Here is a 23,693-nt window from a genome sequence, read left to right on the forward strand (position 1 = left end):
ACTGTGTATCTCCACTGACTTCAGTTGTGTTAATTCTGATTTGCATCAGCATAACTTAGAGGAGAATCAGGTCTTTGGAGTCTTCAACGACCCAACAACTTGTATAAACACGAGAACTGGATTTGATGATACAGTCAATGAAATTCCAAAGTAGCTCATCTTTTCCCTGGTTTAAGCTTCAAATCTGCTAAACTTCCACAGGTTTAATCCTCCACATTTTATAGGGATGTCTCTTCTGTTTTTCCTAAGGAAAACTAACTAACAATAACATAGACCTGGGTATAACTAATGGTTAATTACCCGTGGGGGTAACATTGTCCTGGTGAAGTTTGGACAAGTGAAAAAAAAATAACATGCTACTGTTATTTTCTGGCATATGCAGGCTCATGCTTCTAAATTACTCCACTACCATTTTACTTGCAAATGTACTAGTGGATTTTCTTCTCCCACTTGAGCGTGGTAGAGATGTAATATGAAAGTATTACAAAAAAGGTATGAAATCACTTTATTTTTTTTTATTGGCTGTGATTCCATTTTAAAAGAACATCATATCACTTATCCATGTCATGCAGAAAAAGGTAGCAGGCAAATTACAAATGAAATTTACATTCACAAAGTCTCTACTTTAAATCGTCTTCTGGCTGCTTGGAAGGTACTGCATGCATCTTGGAGACAACTGGGGGCATTTCTGTTAGAAAAATGCACCACCTAGTTAGAGTTTCGCCTTTGTGCGTGTGTGTGTGTGTGTATGAAAACAAGCATTTTTTCTTTTTTAGAGGACAGTTACTGAAACATTTTACGACTCAACACATGAAAAACATTATCTTGGTAACAGAGTAAAACAGATACAGACACATTTCAGATACATAGGACATTACATTCAGGTCACAACAGTTGATTGCAAACAACAGTTATACCAGTGCGGTAAGCTTGTCAAAAAGATGCGGTCAGCAGCATTGGCATGGTTTTTCTTCGACAAAGGGAAGGGCTGGGGAGAAACTAGTCTAACGTACGATACTAGAAACAGAGATGGAGAAACGCCAGAGTGATTTAGCACATGATCTGTTCTCTTTTTTTTTTTAACACAGAGTAGCGTTCATAATTAATATTGCAGTCTGATTTCATATGGCTTTCTCTAAAGATAGATGTAAGTCCATGAAGGGCAATGATAAACTAAATTAGTTGCCCTCCACAAAGTGGAGACCTCTTGATTTTTTTTTATTAAACAGAAAGGCCCTGGAGTTATGGAGGAGAAAGAACGGCTAAAATAAGAATATATGGCTGCCTACCTTTCTGTGCAAATAAAAACCAATCACAAACAGAAGACCTCATTTTCCTGAGATTGAACATATTGGTGATGCAAATAAAACGATGGCATGGAAAGACAAAGAGATATTCAGAATCCAAACAATGAACCATGTTTCTCTTTGGTCTTGTTTAAGTGCTTTAACAGCTGACTGAGCACTGAGCGTGTGGCGTTTTTACAGTGCTCCTCACGTTCATGCACAATGCAAGTTAGCTGAAGGGGTTGGGAGTGATGATTGTCCAATTCAGGATGGGGGAAGTGCCCATTTCAACTTCATTCCAAGTTGCTGAGGCACTTTGGAGCTGGAGAAACCCTCTGAGCTGGCCCATAACTTAGTCAAGGTCCAAAAAGTAATTTGAGGCAAATCTTGTCAGCGCATGCTGCCTTTCTCCCCATAGGGACTGACCTATATGTAATTCACAGGCAGAGTATCCTATCCATCGGGTTTCTTTACTGAACGAATGACAATAAAAACCTGGGGGCTCAGACCTGCTCCCCCTGAAGTCCATGGTCAATGGCAAACTCCTGTTGAGTTTAATGGCAGAAGGACTAGATCATACATTGGGAGCTCAAGTGAGAGGGATATTGGCTACAGCTGGGACGAGCTGGGAAACCCTACAATGGTTCCGATGGCACTAATAATAGACCTTGTGAATTATGCTAGACAAACGGATCTCCCAATTCTGCTTTATGATCCTGAGGCCAAGCCTGGTGGATCTGATGGAAAGACAACACAGGCCCCATATTTTTGTGCAATTTCAGTCTCCTAGAAGGACAAATCAAAAAGGGGAGTGGAACTTTTAAAAAACAAACCCACTTATCTCCCCAGGAGCAGCAACACTTGCTCGTGATCTGTGAGACCATGCAGCACAGGCTCCTGTATTAGCTACACCAGGAACCAATAAGTGAATGGCTCAACCGCTCTGACCCATTTGGTTAAACCAAAGACTTGTAAAGTCACCTACAGCTGGACAGAACGATGTATTTTATCTCCGCAAGACAGACCCTGAAGAATCCAATATAGAACAACAAGAGAAGAGAAAAGAAAAGGCAAGACAGCAGGCTCTGCTTGTGTCTCGGGACTGGAGCTTGCATGGAGAGGAAAGGAAATCGCTGCTGATGGCCAAAGGACGAGTGGTGAGTAAAGCAGGAGCAGATTGAGCAATGTCCACTTACTTGTGGAACCTACAGTAGTTTTTGCAGGCTGCTGGGGTGAGAGTGGCTTTAAGGATGAGGAATGACTTTTATACTTTAAATGGAAACAAAAGGGCTCTGGAAACGGAGAGCTGAGTGCTTTCATTAGGAAATGACAGATCACTGACGGCTGCTCCGATCTCAAATCTAGGCACAAAGATAAGAAACAACGTCGGCGACTGAAGTCTTAGGGGGGAAATTCATCTCTCTTTAGTGAAAGTGCGGCCAACCAATGCCAATGCTATCTTAAGATGTCACAACAGTCTGCTTTTGCCCTTGGGAGGCTGACTTGCAGCTCTCAGCATCCGGCACACAACTTTCATGGGGTAGTTTTGTAAATCCCATCCCTACACTAGCGAATTCTCTGAACACGGAGTGCGAAGGAAAGCACAAGTCCTTCAGCATGCACTAAGGGTTTGGAGCACACCCATTACACCGGTCCATAAGTGGCAGGGAGTGTACAGCCTGCAGGCAGTCTGTTGCAGTTGGTATGTGTGATTCTATAGGTGATGCTAAAGGGACAGCATGTACAGCCTTATTCCACCTCCCCTGCTTAAATCCAGCACAGATTGCCCCTGCCTGGCTCATGTAAGAATCTAATTAGGAGCCCAATTCAGAAAGATGCTTAAGCATATGCCTAGCTTTAAGCATACGAATAGTCTCACTGGAGCCAATGGGATCGCTCTGATGCTATCTATGGGATGCAAGGATCAAGTTCTCTGCTGGTGCTCAATGGTTATAGCACAGCTCAGTGCAGGGAAGTGTGGTCTGTCTACACCAGCAGAGACTCTAACCCAAAGATTTTATCGAGCTCAGGAAAAAACAAAATTCAGAATGGGTATTCAAAGCAAAACCCAGACTCACTGGGACTAAGCAGGCACACTTCCACGGAAGTCAACAGCAATGCAGCCACTAACCCCAGCCGGAAATTGCACCGGTCCTACAATTTGGCAGTAGATGAACAGGATATTCTACACTGGCAATCCCCGGCATACTTAACTCAACAATCGGTTTTATAGTAGCAAATATAAATGTCTCGTTCTCACACCAGTCGGCAGCAGGCACACAGAGCTGAATTATGCCTCCTACTAAATCTGCATCTATGGGATATTTTTCCCTCTGTCATCCATGCTAAGTGGCTATTTACTTGCAAATATGTTGGAAATAACGAGTAACCATTTGTTTTCCAAGCCTGGACTAGCACAGAGCATGTGGCAGTGTAATTCTGCCAGGCAAACAATCAGCTTGTTAGATGTCTCCTGAGGCAGTTTCTTTTCTCATGAGACCAAGACGTGATGCTGACCAAAAGCTCTAGACATCTACCGTGACGCTGAGCTGAAAGAGTCCCAGAACTGAAGGTCAGCTCTACAAACAACAGACCAGATGAAATGATGAATAACGGTGTCACAAATAAGACTGTACACATATATTCACTGCGGGAGCAAGGCAGTAGCATCTGGGGACAATGTGTTGTCTGACACCATTAGGTTGGGAGACATTTTAAATCCATCTGAATCCGAGAAGGTTTGAAATGCGACGGTAGGAGAGTCCTGGTCCCACCTTCCCACCACCAGGTAAATGTGCAAGTACCCAATGATGCCACCCAATGTTATAATAATACTTAGCTCCTGTACAAGGATTCACTGATTGACCCTCACAACATCCCTGTGAGGTAGGTAAGTATTATTATCTCCAGTGTATAGATGAGGGGACTGGGACAGAGAGGTTAAGTGACTTGTTCGAGGTCACAGAGGGAATCAGAGTCAGAATTAAGACTAGAACTCAGAAGCAGTTCCTGCCTCCTGGGCCTGCTCTCTGACCAGAAGCCCACCCCTCTCTGATGCCACCTGGGGGAACAGAGCATTTGCTGGAGCTGGAATGCTATTCCTGGAAACACAGCTGGGAACAGCAGGATTGAATAAGCCACTGGGGAATCTTTGCCGAAAAAGGAAGGTTGGAGAGTCTAAGTATCCACTCCACTCAGTGGTGAGCTTCTAAGGCCCCTGGGTTGGGACATCCGGTACTACAACACTAGCGAACCAGTCTGGCCTAGATCTAAAGACAGCACCATCCACACTACACGCTGGTCATGCTATTCTTTGTATGGCTATTCCCAAAGCAACAAGACTCTTGCTTAGATTCTGAGGCGGTTGGTTTCTACCATGAACACCTGGTGCAGAAGGCTCAGCTCTTCCACAGCTCTGAGAACGGTGTTGGAGACAGGAGCTGCACATGGTTCATTTTTCAAATGATCTCTTATTTATGAAGGTTATGGAATAAAACAGAAAAGGTCTGTTTCCATGGGAGATGGAGGCATCCCTTGCTACAAGAGATGTACCCAACAATGAACAGCCAGGGTGGCTTGATCAACGATCATATTAAAAATTATAATAATAATTAAGGAAAATAAAAGAAGCCACTGCTCCCTGTTCGTGACCATTCCTCCTGCTTTGGATGGAAACAAACATGAGGCTTTTCCTTTGCTCTGTTTAATGTACAGTTGCCTTATTTAACATACATAGTACTATGGCTTATAATAAAAGTTGTGTAGACTGCAGCTCGTTAATCCTTACACCCATTCAGAGGCGTCTACTGGATGCGACTATGTACAAAATAAGAATGGATGGAATCTCAGGGGGCCAGGGGAGAGGTCGGGGGGTTAGAGTGGGGGAAGAGGGTGGGGTTGTGTGATGTGTGGCAAGATTGTAAATTCTCACTGGAGAAATCCATTGCTTTACTGTTCATGACAGTCCAACAGGCTGCAGCCGTTACTTCTTGAACATGTCTTGAAGAGGGCCAGGTAGATATTTGATGACTGTGTCTAGAATGCTCTCCTCTTCCTCTTCTTCCTCATCCCCACAGCCAGGGGGTATGGCCTTCTTTGGACGCGTCAGACTCCCCTCGACATTGGCTTCCAGCGCGGCCTGGGCCTCAGCTTCTCTTTCTTCCTTCTTCTTTATCCCGTACTGCAGGGGGAAAGAACACACTGTCAGACACCCAGCGAACAGAGTGGCAGAGAGGGTCCGTCAAACATTGACATTTGCTCTGACAAGGCTCCCGGCTCACCGCAGCGCATGGTGTTAAATAATCATGAACCTTTAAATAGGAGTCTGCTTCCAAATGTCAGCTCTTCCCTGCTGCAGAAACCTGAGGTGCCAATGAAAATAAAACTGTGCCTCTGACTGCTGCAATATCTGCATAATGGTTAGCAGCCTTCTGTTCCCTACCCAGGGAGCAGAGACATCCTGTTAAAAGTAGCCCCTCCTAAGCACTGCCCATTACTCTAATGGTTATGCCCCTCACCAGGACAATACAAACTTGTGTTTCTTAAACTTTAAAACATTTACGTGGCATTATCCATAGCACTCAGAGTGTGTCTACACGGAGGCACTCAGGGAAATTAATCTGAATTCACTTTTAAAGTGGATTAGTTAAACCACATTAAATGCCTGGGTGGATGCCCCTATTCAGTATTTAAAGTGGCCTGAATATAATTTAGCTTACTTCGCTTTGAAAGTGAATTAAGCTAAACCAAATTCAGGAAACTTGAATTCAGAAGAGCATCCATACAGGGGTTAATGCAGGTGAACTAATGCACTTCAAATTCACACCTTTAGTCAAACTGGATTAACTTTCCTGAGGCCAGGTCTACACTGCAAACCTGTATAGTTATAATGACATTGCTCAGGGCGGTGAAAAATCCACACTCCATAGCAACGTAGTTATACTGACCTAGCCCCCCTATGCAGACAGCACTGTGTTGACGGTACCCGAAGACAAGCCCTGAGTGTTCCTAGGTAGACAAACCCTAATACTGAACCTGCAAAGTTAAGGGGCGCTTTACCCTGGGAGCAGAGTTAGGCCAACATGATGCACAATTGAGGAGGACTCGATGCAGCACAAGACTTTGGTATGTCTACACTACAGGGAATACACCGGCATCGCTACAGGGCTGGAGCTATGCCACCATAACCCCATTGTGTAGACACAGCCTTCACTGATTGAAATGACTTTTATGTCAGTGCAGGAACACCATCTCCCTGAGCAATGGTTGCTAGGTTGACGGAAGCATTCTTCTGTTGACCTACACCGGGGTTAGATCAGCAAGCTACAGTGCTCAGAGGTGTGGATTTTTCACACCTGTGACCAAGTAGCTATGCCAACCTCCATTTTAAGTGTAGACCAGGCCTACATTTTCTATCCTGGGGCCAGGTGGTAATAGCACTGCGGAGAAAAAAATGATTAGCAGCCAACAGCAATCCATGAAAGCAGAGGGGTGAGTTTAGCAGAACCAATGTGGCCCTGTATCACGCCTCTTCCTTATCCTTTAGATAGGAATTAGACCTTTGAGCTCAAAACATGCCTTCTTCTGAGCTGCAGCCTCTGTAGGCACAGCAAGTTTCTGTACTCCTGTGTACGAATCTGACTCATTACTGTTAGAACAGAAACATTCTCAAACCTGCAAGTGGAGTGGAGATTTGCTACTCTCCCTGAGAATTAAAATCAGGAAGCCGAGACTCTACATGAGTAACAGAATTTTATTCTAGGGTTCTATATTTAAACAACAGCATTCACCAGAGGAAGGTAAGACCTGCCAGACTGGGTCAGACCAGCTAGCACAGTATCCTGTCTGTGACAGTGGTTAGAATCAGGTGTTTCAGAAATAGGCATAAGATTAGACAGGTCTTGGCTTCCAAGATCTGGGTTTGACCCACCTCAAGAAGTAATTTCTGTATCATCAATCCCAATTCCTCGATGGCCATTACACTTTTCAGGGTATTTTCAGAGGTTCCTGTTACTTCCAGAAGAAGTTGCTTTGAGCTTATGGGGATATTAGAAAAAGCACTTCAGCTCTGACAGTTATGTATGAACTGACAGCATCCAAAATACCCTTAAGCCACTCTTGTAGGCTCACCTTCATTTCAGTTTAGCTGAATTGATGAAGAGGAGTCTAGGGATAGGTTAGATTTTCTATGGAATAACCTGTCCGCCTGCTCTGAATGTGTCCATATCCCTTCCTTCCATCTTGCCCACATTCTAATTAAAGCCCTGAATGGAATTAAGATTAAATTCAATACAGCAGATTCACAGAGAGACTAACTAGCCTGAACCTTTGTAAAGGCCAGCAAAACACTTTGCAAGAATAAGTGTTTTTGAAAAGAAAATTACATGGAATTTCAAAGAGATCAAAGGATTAGAGTGGCACAAAGTGCTTGGTATTTTCCTGGTATCATTAGTACTGAGCTGTTGAATAGGCAAGCTGCAGATGCACTTTTCGTGATTTGCTCTTTTTATTTCTCCCATTACATAAAGCTGGCATAATTTGTTGTAATGCCAACAATTCATCGCCTTTCTCTCTCAAACTCTCTGACACCAAAGTGTGGCAGGTCTCAGCAAGAAACTTCGAAACATTTTCTACTGAAGAAAAGTTTTCCTGCCATCCCTCCCCCTCTCCATTAAGTTTCAGAGTGACAGATGCCCAAAATTAATATGGGAGATTAAAGGAACGCTTTCCTTAAAGTCCAATTAATTGCAAATGCCAACCCTGTTTTATGTGTGTGTCAGGGATATTCGTCTCATTTACTTTACCTCCGTTTGATGCTAGGCAGCACTTGAATACCCTCCATTCAAATCCAATGACATTTCATGGAAAGGTTATGTAAGACAAATTATTCTTTGGTTAGGTGAGGGGCCAATGGCAGCATTTTACTATTTTCATGAGCCAAAAGATGGGATGCAGAAGGAATTTCCACTAGTGGGGCATCACAGAGGAAAAGACTCCAATTTTTGCACTCAAGAAAGGCAGTGATGTTGCTTTAAATTGACTCTTACTCCTAGCCAATGACAGACATGTCACTACTTATCCCACAGTGCACTGCATCCACAGGCTTTGCCTTGCCAGCCAAAGGAGAAGAATTAAAATGGAAAACAATGATACATTTCTTTGTATCTCAACGTGCTTTCCAAAGGAAGGGAAGTAGGATTCTCCCCACATTATAGATGGAGGTTCAAACTTCTAACCTGAGAAGTTATGATGGAAGAGCCTGGAGTGTGTGATAAATGATCACAGTGTGTTTTGTTGCATGTCACTCCACAGCAGACGGATTATGATTTTTTTTCCACTATAAAACCTGTTTTTAAGGATATTTTCCCACTGTGTGCCTCAAATACACCATTCTTAAATAAAGAAAACAGGAGGGAAAGCCAGCAAAACAACAACAAAATTATATCACCTGTCACCCTGGAACAGCAACAGGGCTTGAACACCAGACTTTCAGACGACCGCCACAAACCTCTACTACTTGAGCTAAAGGAATAACTTTCCCCTACATCCATGAGCCTGATTTTCCAAGGTGCGGAGCACCTGCATCTCCTATTGACATCAAGCATCACTTTCTGCAATCCGTGCATTTTATTTTTAACAGGCCTTCATTACCATGTTGATGACTAGTCTGGTAACCATCATGTGGTTTAATTCTGTCACCTTCTCAGTCAGCACAAATTAAGGGGATGCTTGGAACTGCAGACTGCTGCTTTAATGGGTGCGAGGCACTGCATAGAAACATCACAGCTTTGGAGGAGACATAGTATTGGCTATGGTGAAGTGTCAGCAAGAAAAAGAAACAAACCATATGGCCATCTACCCATATGACTCAGGGTTAGAACTAGTTGTGAAGTTTTCGACAAAACATTTTTTTGTCAAAAATACCAGTTCATGGAAACTGAAGCTTTTCATGGCAAAAGTTCAACTAGGATCCAATTTTCAACTTGAAAGTTTTTTTTGTTAAGAAAACCAAAAACTTTCAAAACATTTTGATATTTTCAACACAAGACAATTCTGGCCTTCCTCCTCCGGAAAACTGTCTTTAGAAATTTAAACTGCATACATAAATAAATAAAGGGTGGAAATCAAAGTAAATGTTTTGCTTGACACAAACCAATATTCCCCCCCACCCCACTCCAGATTTTTAGTTAATAGAAATTTTTGAGCTTTCAACTTTTCATCCCAAGTTGGGATAGGAATTTTTTTTTCTGATATGTCAAAAATGTCAGGGGCTGGGAAAACCATTTCCAGCCCAGTTCAATCAGGGCCCAACCCTGAAAATACTTAAATGAGAGACTGGGCTCATGAGAGTGACATACTGTAGCCAATGATGAAACACGTTTTTAGCCAACAAAGTCACATTGTAGGCCTGATTCGGGAAGGTACTTAAGCATGGGTTTCACTTTAAATAAGTGAGTAGTCTGATTAATCACATGATTAAAGTGAGACATCATGCTGACCTGGGTTCTGTGGTGGTAGAACTGGGCTCTGTTATGGGAGTGATGGTTTCACTTCCCTGCAAGACTACTGATACCATACTCCAGTTCTCTAGAATAGCAGAAGAGAATTGCTTCTCTTACGGCTGTCATCTGCTGAATGATTCCCCTTGCATTTAAATGGCTTCAACATATTACTTTTGTACCAGCCATACTAAATAATAATACAGCATGAGACATTTTTCTGTGCATTTCTCTCTGTGGGCTGCTCTGTGTAGTTCAATTAGCTGACAAATGTTAGATAATCTCCATCAAATATGCACATCTCTATACATGCCTTTCGACTGAAATCTCTCTCTCATCCTTTAGTTACACCACAGTGCCGAGTGGGCAAACTGGTTCCACCCACTGTATTATTCCTGATTTCTCTATTCTGCAGTAGTTGTCGGAGACTTTGTAGCTCTGTTACAATGCAAGGAAAATGCAGAGATTCGAAGTGTGCCTTTTGACAACTCCCAAATGCTTTTGTCTTTCAGAGTCCCAGTAGCCTGAAAAAGCAGATGTCTTTCTACATGCCACAACAGCTGCACGGTTTCAATCATGTACAGATGGCGGGCGGAATTCACCCTGTGCAGAGGGCCAACATGAAGGCTCTTCACCACTTACGTTGCAAGTTCAGTCAATAGAGTGGGGTGGGGACTGGCTCGTTTACAGCGCTGTAGAGCTGGGAGTCCTGGATGTCACTGCTCATACATGTTTGTCTGTTCTTCCCCAGAAGCGGGCATGCAATTATCCACAGAGCGTCCACAAGCTGGCGACAGAGTCTCGGGGCCGAGGGAGAGCCATGAACGATTGCCATGCAACTCTGCTCTGATTGGACTGTAACATGCTGCTTGTGTCAGGCAGCACAGCATAAGGCATGCGAGCTAGATCAGGCAAGCATATGTCCCCGGCTGCAGGAACGGAAGCATTGCCTCATGAAACCTGATGTGATCATTATGCACTTCAGTCTGAAGTCAGCAAAGAATTTACACATGTGCGTAACTGTAGCCACATGGGTAGGTCCCACTGGCTTCAATGGGAATGAAGCACATTTAAGTACTTTGCTAATACAGGACCTTGGGCAATGAATCAGGATTAGGGCTACTGAGAAGGACAACAAGAGACTGCATGCCTCTAGTCAGGGCTGAATGGTCAGCCAAAGAATTCCTTCCACATGCTTAGCCCTGGACTATCTATTCCATAGGGGCGCTGTCTGGACCTCCCATAGCACCCCCCCCACACACACACCTCTCTCTTATACAGAGCTTTCCACCAACAGATCTCAAAGTAGTTTCCAAAAGGAGGAGGTACTATTAGCCCCATGTTACAGATGTCTCATCTCTCCTTACTCAGCCCAGTCTGTTATTCTCCATTCACCTTCGTTTCCACAAAACCAAAAGAGAACAAAAAATTGCTCTTTTTTTAAAATAAAAGCAGAAAACATGAAAAAGCATGCTCTGAAAAGATCATGGATGGTGTTTTCTGTTTAATTGTATTTCTGAGGGGCTTTAGATTGGCAGCAGAAGCAAAACCAGTGTGACCGCTACTCCTGCGAAGATCTTCCTGTTGCAATTACGAATTCTGGCGACCGCATGGGCACTGTTCAGATTGAAACAAATTGACAGTGGCAGCTGGGCTGCAGCGCTGACTTGTCGTTCCATGTGCACCGAAACACGCACATTAGAGGGGAGGGGGGAGTGAAAAAGCGATGCTTACAAGAGCTAAAAATTTGGTTTTGCATCTAGTGAAATTGACTTAGCTTCCCCAGGTGAATAACAGCTTCCGCAGGTACTGAAAAACATGTCAGTTTCGCTTCAGCTGCAAAACGATTTGAATACTCATCAGGCACCTTTCCATTTAAACTATACTCTGTGATTGTCCTGGAACAAGGAACCAATTATATAGATTCGGAAAGGTCTGCTTGACATTCCACTTGTTTGTTTCTTATATAAGCTTGTCTCAGAATCAGCTGCTGTCATCCTGTGCAATTTACTTGACAGGTAACGAAATTAAAATAAACATTGTGGGCCTGACTGGGGAAAACTGCTAAATATGCTCAGATTCAATGAGTTAATATATTAATTTGGTGATCTCCGGAAATATCCATGCCAACTCCCGTCATGACTAAAGAATAACGACCACTTTGCTCTGTAACCATTTCAAACTATTTCAACTTTTTTTTGGCAGTTAATTATTTTGCTTTCACCTAAACTATGATCTGGGGTCCTTGCAAAACAGAAGTTAACACACTAAAAATATTTCCCTCTGCAATTTCTCTCAAGTTACTGCACGGCAAGCCAGGCTGTGAATCTACAGAACCTGGTTTGCTGTGGCAATGTCCCACTTGGGCTCAGCTATTGAGCAGTGAAAGTTCCAGAGGGAATCTTGGTTAATACTGGACTTTCCTTGCACTGTAGCAGGGTAGCTGTAGAGTCACATCCTGGCTTGCTACATAGAATTGGAAGAGACCTCAGGAAGTCATCCAGTCCAATCCCCTGCTCAAAGCAGACACACAGTAACTTGCCAGGTAGCCACATTCATAGAATCATAGATCATTAGGATTGGAAGGGACCTCAAGAGATCATCTAGTCCAACCCCCTGCTCAAAGCAGGACCAATCCCCAAATGGCCCCCTCAAGGACTGAACTCACAACCCTGGGTTTAGCAGGCCAATGCTCAAACCACTGACCTATCAGTCCCACCCACACCCAATGTTCAGAGCAGCTGTTTGAAGAAATGTTCAAGTTGCTGCAAAGTTAAGAAACCATCTAAGAGGAACCAGCAGCCAAAAATACAAATGTCTCTTCAGTGGGCGAGCTCTCCAGCTGCTGTTAATTGGCAAGGAAATTGATGTTGCTCCATTGAGGTCAATGGGACAGATTCCCAGCTGGCATAAACCAGTGTCACTGAATTTATGGCACTGGGGTGATACCAGCTTAAGGATCTGGTCTGTTATCGCTTAGCCCAAATATGAAAGATTTCCTTAGTTGAACAGTATAGGTCTGTTTGTTTGGTTTTTGCTATTTTGTTTGTGTTCATTAATTTAACTCCATAATGAAACTCAGACAAGTCAGAGGGGAAGAGAAATAATATGGAAAAATATTGGTGATACATTTTACTGTGGCAGAGCTAAGAATACAGTCCCTAAACAGATCCATTTAATTTCTGGCTCTGCCGAGGGTTGATGAGGTCAGCACATTAAAAGGATTCACATGTGGTCATCCCAAATGACTCCGGACGGGCTGCCAAACTAAGCAGAACATGGCTGTCTCGGCAGTGTGGGGGTTGAATGGAGAAAGGAAGGTAGAGAAGGATTTTTAGATAACATAATGGGGTATATATTTAGCACAGCACACTGGGAATTATTCGACTTTCAACGGCTCCCTGGGCACAGCACAAAAACGTTTCCCTACGTTTGAGTTTTTGTTTCATGCAGCCCTGTAGATTTCTGTGCTGAGTCGTTCCCGTGTTGATTAAGTTTATTAATGGTAGAAAAAAGCCAGGCAGAACCTGGTCTGCCTGGAAAACGTGCTCCAAGGCCAGATGGCCGGTTGGGCATGTACAGCTCAAGGGCAAAGCAGGCAGGGTGCAAAAGAGACAGGAAATAAAATACCAGGAAAGATGGAAAAAGGGACAGGGAGATGTTTGGTGAGGGGGGGAGTTTTGGATCTCATCCCCTCCTGTCTCTTCTATGCTTTGTGCCTGAGGTGAGCTTGGCAACTGAGTGACACGGGAGCAGAACTTACCGCTAGGAGGCTGCACGGTGCAGACCTGCTGGCGGCTGAGCTCATTTCATGTAGACCAATGTCTCCTTGCATCCCTCCACTCATCTCCCTGCAACTCCCCTCACCCTGCCCTCCTGGTAGGGGCTCTGTGTGCCCCCTACTTCCCCTCCACCCACATGCCAGGGGCTCTGTGTGTCCCCCCACGGGTTCCCTTCCCACCCTCCATGCCAAGGGCACTGTGTGCCCTCTACTTCCCCTCCAACACATGCCAGGGGCTCTGTGTGTCCCCCCATGGGTTCCCTTCCCACCCTCCATGCCAGGGGCTCTGTGTGCCCTCTACTTCCCCTCCACCACATGCCAGGGGCACTGTGTGTCCCCCCACGGGTTCCCTTCCCACCCTCCATGCCAGGGGCACTGTGTGTCCCCCCACGGGTTCCCTTCCCACCCTCCATGCCAGGGGCACTGTGTGCCCCCTACTTCCCCTCCAACACATGCCAGGGGCTCTGTGTGTCCCCCCATGGCTTCCCTTCCAACCCTTCATGCCAGCCCCCTACTTCCCCTCCAACACATGCCAGGGGCTCTGTGTGTCCCCCCATGGCTTCCCTTCCCACCCTCCATGCCAGGGGCTCTGTGTGCCCTCTACTTCCCCTCCACCACATGCCAGGGGCTCTGTGTGTCCCCCCACGGGTTCCCTTCCCACCCTCCAAGCCAGGGGCACTGTGTGTCCCCCCACGGGTTCCCTTCCCACCCTCCATGCCAGGGGTACTGTGTGTCCCCCCACGGGTTCCCTTCCCACCCTCCATGCCAGGGGCTCTGTGTGTCCCCCCAAGGGTTCCCTTCCCACCCTCCATGCCAGGGGCTCTGTGTGCCCCCTACTTCCCCTCCACCACATGCCAGGAGGTCTGTGTATCCCCCCTGGGTTCCCCTCCAACCCTTCCATGCCAGGGGCTTTGTGTACTCCACCCCCCGTTTCCCCTCCATCCCCTCGGCTCTGTGTGCCCCCTACTTCCCCTCCACCACATGCCAGGAGGTCTGCGTATCCCCCCTGGGTTCCCTTCCATGCCAGGGGCTCTGTGTGCCCCCTACTTCCCCTCCACCACATGTGAGGATGTCTGTGTGTCCCCCCTGGGTTCCCCTCCTACCCCTCAATGGCAGGGGCTTTGTGTACCCCACCCCGTGTTTCCCCTCCATCCCCTCCATACCAGGGGCTCTGTGTGCCCCCTACTTCCCCTCCACCACATGTGAGGATGTCTGTGTCCCCCACCCCGTTGGGTTCCCCTCCTACCCCTGCATGCCGGGGTTGTGTGTGTCCCTGTTTGCCCCCAACATTCTTATGCAGGAAGGGTTTAATGGCTGTCATCCAGCCCCGAGGCAGATTCAGATTTACTGGGGCCCTGGGCACAAAGAGACCCTGGAGACCCAGGAGCGCCAGAACCAGGGGAGACGGGGGGGCCATGCCCACCCACTTTTTAATATGGCTGCAGTAACCTTGGGCAGGCATGGAGTGGCAGGGACTGGGCTTAGCGATGGGGAAGCTGATGTGATCACTGCCCCACCGCAAAGCACAGCTCCTGTGAGCAGCACCAGCCTCTTCGTGATGGGAGGCTGAGTTGGGCCTTACCCCCCACTCACCATGGGGCCCTGCCCCCTGTTCCTCCCCTTTCCCCAAAGCCCTGCCCCCTGCCCTGGCCAGAAGCCAGGCTGTGGTACGAGCAGCCCAGGGAGCCCGGGCTGCTGTGGGGAGACCTGGACTCTCCACCTGCCCTGGGCGGTGCACCCTGGGGGGTGGGGACATGGGCTGGGGGCTGCTCTCGGTCCCCCCCGCCTAACGTCCCTGCCCATGGCGGATTGTATTTGTATTACAGTAGTATGTAACGAGCCCAGCTGAGGCGGAGCTGCCTTTCCCTGGCACACTCAGGGACAAGGCTCGGCCCAAGGGACTTGCAGTCGAAACAGACAAGCCAGCCAGAGGCCCAGCACAAAGGTGAAGCAACTGGCTCAGCTTCACTCAGCAGATCAGCAGCAGAACTGGACTCACAGCCCCAGGTCCCAGCTACTAGACCAGGGGTGGGCAAACTACGGCCCGTGGGCCAGGACCGTCCTGCCTGGCCCTTGGGCTCCCGGCCGGGGAGGGTCCCACCTCCCCCAGAGCCTCAGCTCACCCCACCGCCGGCGCAATGCTCTGGGCGGCCAGGCTGTGAGCTCTTGGGGCAGCGCAGCTGCAGAGCCGTGACCTAACCCAGTCTCTGTGCTGTGTGGTGGCGGTGGCGGCAGCATGGCCTGACTCCAGCGCTGCCAGTCACTGGTGCTCCAGACAGCACAGTAAGGGAGCAGGGAGGTTGGACTTAGGGCGGGGGAGTTCAGGGGGGTGGTCACGGGGCAAGGGTGTGGTCAGGAGTTGGGGGGAAAACAGGGGGGTTGAATGGGGGCAGAGGTCTGGGGGGCAGTCAGGAAGGAGGCGGGGTTGGATGGGGTGGCAGGGGGAAGTCAGGGACAGGGATTCCAGGGGCAGTCAGGGACAGGGAGAAGGGGTAGTTGGATGGGCAGGGGTCCTGGGGGTGCCCATCAGGGAACAGAGGGGGTTGGAGAGGGCAGGAGTCAGGGGGGCAGATAGGAGGTGGAGGCCGGGCCACGACCCTCTCCCCTAACCGGCCCTCCATACAATTTACGAAACCCAATGCGGCCCTTGGGCCAAAAAGTTCGGCCGCCCCTGTACTAGCGCATGCTCTGTCCCTGTGGGGTGTAACACGCTTTTCGGGGCAGGGGCCTGGTTTCATACACCTCTGCAAAATGCGTAGCACCCTAGGAAGGCCTAGGTAACTAGCAATGAGACCTGTTCATCAGAAATCGGAGTGGGGACTTCCCTGTCTACACTGAATACGTCCGAGCTTGGAGCCCCTTCCTGATCCCGTTCAGTCAATGGCACTATTTACACCGTGTGCTGGTATTCAGCGTGAGAAAAGAGGGGTGGAATCCAGCTCACCACTCCCCCCCCAGAAGATGTCTAACAGTGAAGCTATAAGTAGCTGCCAGCCAGTCTGTTCATTCTGCCACAATAAGATTTAGAAGCAGGATATGTGCACTGCCTGGCATTGAAAGAAAAATCAAGGGCAGATGTTCTGGGCATTCCTTCCCCCTCCCCCCTAGGTGGCTGTGTTTTCCTTTGCCAGCATTTTAGAGCACATCCATGGCAGACACCCGTGCTTGTTTCTCCAGCGGACTTTGCTCAGGCTTGCATTTTTCAGAGCGTGTTATGCCCCGATCACTTGCATGTGCCTATTTCTAAGCTTCTCTTAATTCACGACTAGTTTGCAGCTGTGTCTTAGCGGCTCCCTGTTCTTCCGCATATTTTGACATTAAGGTGAACTGGTTCTTTCGCTCAGTATCTATTTTTTGCTCCTGTTCTGAAAACCCCTTGTAATTTTACATCCTAATTATCCCCAGGGTTACAGAACGTTTTCATGGGATGACCCCGCTGCCACAAGCAAGCACTGATCTAGAGATATACAAGACAGCTGGGGAGAAATGAGAGCAGCCCTGGTGCTAATTAGCTCCTGGGAGGAGCTGGACAGACTGTTAGCCAGCAGCACAGCTTTCGGGTCCAATCCTACCTCACGGAAGTCAATGGGAGTTGTTCCACTGCCTTGCATGGAAGCACAAACGTGTCCTTAACTCACCAATCAAGGTGCCAAAAGCCTGTTTGTTTTGTTTGAGGGAAATTATTACTATTGTTTCACTATGGAGGCTTTAAAAACCGTGCTCAGGTCTGTATGTCATTGATGAATGCCATGGATTTCCATGCCACTACTTGCATCAATAAAGAGCCCAGTTCTGCAAGGTACGTAAGCACATGTTTCCTGTTCAGGAGGTGAGGTTGAAGTCAGTGGGACTGTGCATGCTCATTATGTCAGGCATGTGTGTAAGTGCTTGCTCAATTCATAGATTCTTAGACTTTAAATCCAGCAGGGACCATTAAATCATCCAGTCTGACATCTCGTATAACAAAGCCCAGAGAATGTCCTCCTGTACGGAGCCCAATTACTTGCGCGTGACTGAAGCCTCTCTTCCAGAAAGGCAGCCAGCTTGGAACAGAAGACCTCAGGAGATGGAGAATCATCACTTCCTCAGCAGTGTGGTCCACAGTCCATCAGTTGGTGCCTTGTGAAGGCGTAAACAGGCACCAAAGGGCTTTGGATCAGGCCCAGAGTGACTGACTGAATCATTCAAAGGGGATCTGAGAACAAAGCCCCGGTATTAAGCCAAGCACTGCCTGTGGGTTATTATTCCAAAGAACTGGCTTTCCAGCTCATAAGGCTCCATTACCAGCACTGCAGGGAGCACCACTGGAAATGTCTTTGAGGGTCTTTTAGCCCCCCCCCTCCAAGTACAGTTCCACCCAACCCCATGGTCGCCTACTCAGGCAGCTAGCATGAGCTATTTCTAGGTGCTAGCTCATGTCTGTCTTCTTTCCAGGCAATGACTCCTCTCAACTGCTGGGTAGATATACCTGAGAGAGAGCCCCAGGTTCAAATCTCTGCTCCAAACCAGTCAGAGGGGGTACTTGAATCTGGGTTTCATGTACCCCAGGACAGATCCTTCACCCCGGGCTATTGGGTATCCTAGTCTCATGCACCCTTTCACCAGAAATTCCATCCTGGATCTACCACCCCTGCCTGACACAAGACTCATCAAAATCGATATGTTTCCCACAGTTTCAGGTTTGATGAACTGGTTTTTTCAGACCAAAAAAACAATCATCGACAAAGTCCAGGCCACCTTGAGTTTTCAGCTAGGGAACAAGCGCTGCTCTCTGTGAAGGTTGAAAATGACTCTTTCACAGCTGACATTTTTCAGTCGGAGGATCAGCCCAGGTGCTGGCAGACTCAACAGGCACCAGAAATGAGAAAGGAAATTGAACAACGTTCAGAAAATCCAGGCTTTTGAAAACTAACGTCTAAAATTTACTTATTGAATTGCTGTTCAGTGTCTTGGAATAGTCGGTGTGCCCCACCTGTCGAATTGGCAGTGGATCAGGTCTGCCTTCAAGTTCTCCAGGCTGTGTGCTGAGACCAGATTTGACTCATGGCAACACTATGTTGGGAGTAGGACCAAGCCGCTGGTTCTGAGACAGTAAGCTCTCTGAGGCACAGACTGTGGGGTTTTTTAGATATACGTACGGCCCCTAGCACAATGAGATCCCAGTACCTGCCTGGGCCTCTGCTAGCTCCTGAAATACAAATAACAGATTGCTACTTAGAGCAGGACCAAGGCACAAGTATGGGGCCATGGGGATCAGCAAGCCTAGCCACTCTCCGCAGCACTTCTGCGGAGTACAGAAAACGGTGTCTGGTGCTTTAACAATTACAAAGCTATTTTAGGGGAGTGGAAATCGCTGCAGGCCCATTCAGTGGTAGGAACTAATTATTTCTGAAGAGCAGGGATTGTGACATGTCCTTGCTTTTGGGGCTTCGAAACAAAACAGACAGCAGGAGAGATGGCCAGAGCGAGAGAATGAAAGACATAATGGATGAGCCAAATGACTCCTTAAAAGTAATGGACACAAGCTGAAGGGAAAGGAGAAGACACGATTATAAGAGATGGGAGGCACCGGCACTGGAAGTTAGAATCCCACTTCCTACTGGTTTTCATACACACTCAATTCTGCCTCCCGATCACTGATACTTAAGAGTATCCAGGTTCCGCCCCAGGACCAATGATGTTGTATATTGTTGCACAGAACATTTATTCCTGGGTGGGAAGGGGGGGACTGATTTGCTCCACCAAGCAGTGCAACAATTTGCATCCAATTCTTTATATATGCAAATGGTGCAAAGTCCTGGAGCTACACAGACACATACACACACCAGGCTCAAGGCATCAACCCCAAATACACCTGCCTCCTCCCAGTACAGCTAGAACAAATTAGAGCTGTCCAATTTATTATAAGCACCCAGGATGCTCCATTAGACACAGTCATCTGCTTTGCCAGACCCTGCTTGCTGAGCGTGAAGAGCTCTATTTTCCTTTTCACAGTCTCATCCATTATCTTCTCAATTATTGCAGTAGCTCTCGGGTGCTCCTAACCCAGCAGCACATGTTTGAGCATGTTATAAGAAAAGCCCCATGTGGATGTTCTTGGCTCAGTGCTGGGAGGAGCTGATAGTCCCAAGTGATGCGTGACGTTGACGCCGTCAGCCAGCAAACGAGAACACCCATCTGCCCCCTCAGAGATGACAAGGAGCTTATCTGCAGATTGGGAGGCTCAGGGATCGTTACTGCTCTGTGTTGCTGAATTTGGGCTGGTTGGACACACAATTCTGAGGATTGCCGCATTGATCACAAGAACCTTCACAAACCATAAATCAAAGTCAAGTGACATTCAGAAGCTAAATCTCAAGTGGCTAATTCTTCTGGAGGTCAGTGATTGACTCCTGAATTATTTAAACTCTCCCTGTATGGGTCCTTCAGAATTTCTAGGGAACCGCTAATAATGAATTAAAAAAGGTTTGAAATGTGTTCTGTCTCTGACGTGTTACATTTGTTTTCAAGTAGGTGCAGTTGATCTTCACTTTACAAGTCTATGCTGTACTGTACATTTGATAAAAGTGCTCAAAGCACTTTGAATGTAGTATCCACTACGAAAAAGTGACAGAGCACAGTACATATGGCCACAGTAGGAAAGTGAAATGAAAAGGCATCCTAGGAAGTCTTCAGATATGTTAAGGCTTGTTATAAAGAGGACTGTGATCAATTGTTCTTCATGTCCACTGAAGGTAGGACAAGAAATTATGGGCTTAATCTGCAGCAAAGGACACTTAGAAAGATTTTCCTAGTATCTAACCTAACTATACACGTAGTTTAGTTCTGGAACAGGCTTCCAAGGGAGGTCGTGGAATCCTGATCACCGGAGATTCTTATGAATAGGTTGGACAAACACCTGTCAGGAATGGTCTAGGTTCTCTTGCTCCTGCCTCAGCACAGGGGGCTGGATTAGATGACTTCTCGAGGTCCCTTCCAGCCCTACATTTCTATGACTCTATGAAGTGATATTATTGCCCAGAAGACATTAAGTCCCTCTCTAGCCCAAATTCACTTTCCCAGTTGAGATCCTCTACCACAGAGGCTGCTCCCTCTTCACCCTATGTTCATACATTGCCACCTTCATTTTAGATGCTAAGCACCTCACATAAGCAACATCCCTGCAAGGTAGGGTAATATTATTCCCATTTTACAGAGGAGGAACTGAGACCCATGAGATAAAGTGACCTGCCTGAGATCACACAGGAAACCAGTGGCAGAGTTGGACCTGTCCAGTGCCTTACCTACAAGATCATCCTTCCTTCTCTGTAGATACGTTCACAATCATTGAAGACTCCTCTCAAACTGAAGCACACGTCCTGCTCATCAAAATGATGGAGTTTGTCAACTGAATGCTTGGGAATGATGCCAGAGACCCACTGACTTTGTCACTGTGTTCTTCCCCAAGCCCTTTGCTCTCTCATGATCTGACAGGGGTGGGGAGCCTGCTCTTCCCTGACTCTCTAAAGGAGAAGAAATATAATGAGGTTGTGGACTCCTCCGGCTGAGTTTCAAAACAGAGCTGTCAGCCAGAGAGATAGGAAGGGGGCCAGCCAAGCATGAAGATGAGCTTACGGAAATGTTAAAGCAGCAGCTGGGGAGAGCTGAGCATCTCGCAGCAGCCAGCCAAGGAAGGAAGCTTTCAGAAGCAGCAGCTGACCTGATGTAAGGCAGATATCTCTATTACTGTGATTCCCAGGTAAGGTGGTGTAGTACCTTCCCCTCTCCTGTGCAGCCCATATGTGGGAGTTACACTGGCCCCAATGCAAGTCCCAGTGGGCCTTGTATCCTCTGTGCACGTGGTAGAGCAGCACTGGCAGAAGCAACGGGAGGGCCCTATTGAATGCAAACACATCTTGCTCTAGTGATGGTCTCGGTGACTCTAAAATCTATTGCCGACTAGTAGCTATCACAGCATTCATCCAGCTCATGTGGCAGAGGCCAGGGCTTTTGTTGTTGAAGATGCTGGGTCTGATCTGCAAGGACCAGTGGATCCAGCGGAGGCTCCAGGCACCAGCGCTCCAAGTGCGTGCCTGGGGTGGGAAGCCACAGGGGAGGGCGGCCTGCCAGTCCCTGAGAGGGCAGCAGTCGGGCAGCCTTCAGTGGCTTGCCGGTGGGAGGTCCGTGGGTACGCTGTGGCAGTGGGTACGCTGAAGCCGCAGGACAGATGGACCTCCTGCAGGCAAGCCACTGAATCCACGGACCGGGGACCTCCCGCAGGCAAGCCGCCAAAGGCTGCCCGACTGCCGTGCTTCGGCTGACAAAAAAGCTAGAGCCGCCTCGAGTGGATCATAACACCATGAGCTCTCTGAACTCCTGGGGGCAAAGCTGGAGGGAACCCGGCCCCCCAGGATGACCTTCCCCTTGGATAATGGAGCCAGATATCATGCTTGCATCTGTGCTTTTCCAGGTGTGGTGCAATCCGCACGGCACAGAATTTTTTCGGGCAGACGGGGACTTGGAATGTTCATGGACGCACATTCCAATGGAGCTTCGGGTCAATATGATGCCATTGCAAGAAAGCCCAAAGTGTTGCTTTGCGGCACGTCTCATAAAGGAAGTCTGTCTTGAATAGCTTCCTTAAATGGAAGGGATTATTGGACACACATTTTGACAGTGTGTTAGGCTCATCCAAAGGTTCCATTTATTTATATATTTTTCAATTGCCTCTTCCAATTTTCCCGCATCGGTTTTGCAGTCTGGGCAGCGATGCAGAATCCAGCTTTGCTAAAAGCTCTGGTGAGGTGAGCTCGGTGATTATCTAGTACTTGTTGCAAGGTGAGTTCAGATTTCTAGGCAGCTCTTGGGATTTTGTTGAATACAATCAAACGGTACCATTTCCCCTTGTGTGCATCCTCTCATTATAACACTCTGCCCGATAATACGTCTGAAGAGACCACGGGGCTGAGTCAAGACTCAGTGAAATCAAAGGTGATTAATCAATTATTTTCAACCCTTTGAATTGAACCTCACTCCAAAATGCAAAAAATGCTTTTCAATCCCATTAAAAAAGCAAGGAAGAAATGGGACAGAAGAATAAAGCTTCCAGGAGCAAAGAGAATTCAGTGAGATCATACTGCATGTATATTTATCTGTCACAGCCTTTAAACAACAATAATCCCCAGCTCTTTCCATTGGTAGAGCTCAAAGCACTTTACAAAGGAGATCAGGATCATTCCTCGTTTTACAGAGAGGGAAACTGAGGCACAGGGAGATGAAATTACCTGCCCAAGATCACCCAGAAGACCATAAACAGGAAGGGCATGCAGGTTATCTGATTCCCAGTTCAGTACCTGACCCACTAGGCACCAAAGAAGTGAGAGAATGGGCCAGTCATCAGAAGAGAGAGTGGGGCACAAGGCACCTGGGTCCTATCCTGATTTATTGTATGAGCTTGGAGCAGTCACTTAGCAGCTCTGTGCACTGACAGTAGGAGGTAATTTACAGTGGGAAAGGGGGCTGAATTCATTTAATGTTTGCAAAGCACTTGGAAATTGTTGAATGAAGGTCTCTGTGCAAGAGCAGTTGTGGTTGCATCTTGAACAACATGAGCTAGCAAAATGAAAGATAACTACAGTCTGAAACGGGCCCTGTCATGCCTTGTAGGACCAGAAGGTATTTAAAAAGCTTCTGGTATGACAAAGTTTGGTCCACAGAGCCTTTGTGGGGTGAATTACTGAATAATAAAGACCTACAAATGCACCAACCTGCACCAAACTAGGAGGCAGTATAGCCTAAGGGATAGAGCACTGGACTGGGAGACAATGGTTCTATTCCCAGCTCAACCACTGGCCTGCTGGGTGACCTAAGGCAAGTCATGGTGCCTCCCTATGCCTCAGTTTCCCCATCTGTATAATGGACATGCTGATACTCATCTCCTTTGTATTGCGCATCATCTCTATATAATGCAAACAATACCTAGCCCTTATGTACGCTAGAGTGAGTGTGATTTCAAGGGCACTGCTTGTACTTTGAACGACCAAGGAGTTATTTTCAAAATTACTAAAACCCCATGTAGGTCTTAAACTATTCTCTAACTATTAGGGGTTAGCAGGAGATTGACCCCTCGTGGGGCGGGGCAGATTGCCC

At 47.2% G+C, this 23,693-nt stretch overlaps 1 protein-coding gene across 1 annotated transcript in view; it reads right to left on the minus strand.

Annotated features, from left to right (window-relative positions):
* Positions 1-4,985: 4,985 nt before the first annotated feature.
* Positions 4,986-23,693, minus strand: part of CPLX1 (complexin 1) — a 212,214-nt gene continuing 193,506 nt past the window's right edge. Inside the window, exon 4 of the mRNA XM_032774702.2 lies at positions 4,986-5,466. Coding sequence (XP_032630593.1) covers positions 5,269-5,466 — 198 coding nt within the window. The 3' untranslated portion in view covers positions 4,986-5,268. The remainder of the gene's footprint in view (positions 5,467-23,693) is intronic.

The sequence above is a fragment of the Chelonoidis abingdonii genome, chromosome 6 (assembly GCF_003597395.2).
Source record: "Chelonoidis abingdonii isolate Lonesome George chromosome 6, CheloAbing_2.0, whole genome shotgun sequence".
NCBI classification, from domain to species: domain Eukaryota; kingdom Metazoa; phylum Chordata; order Testudines; family Testudinidae; genus Chelonoidis; species Chelonoidis abingdonii.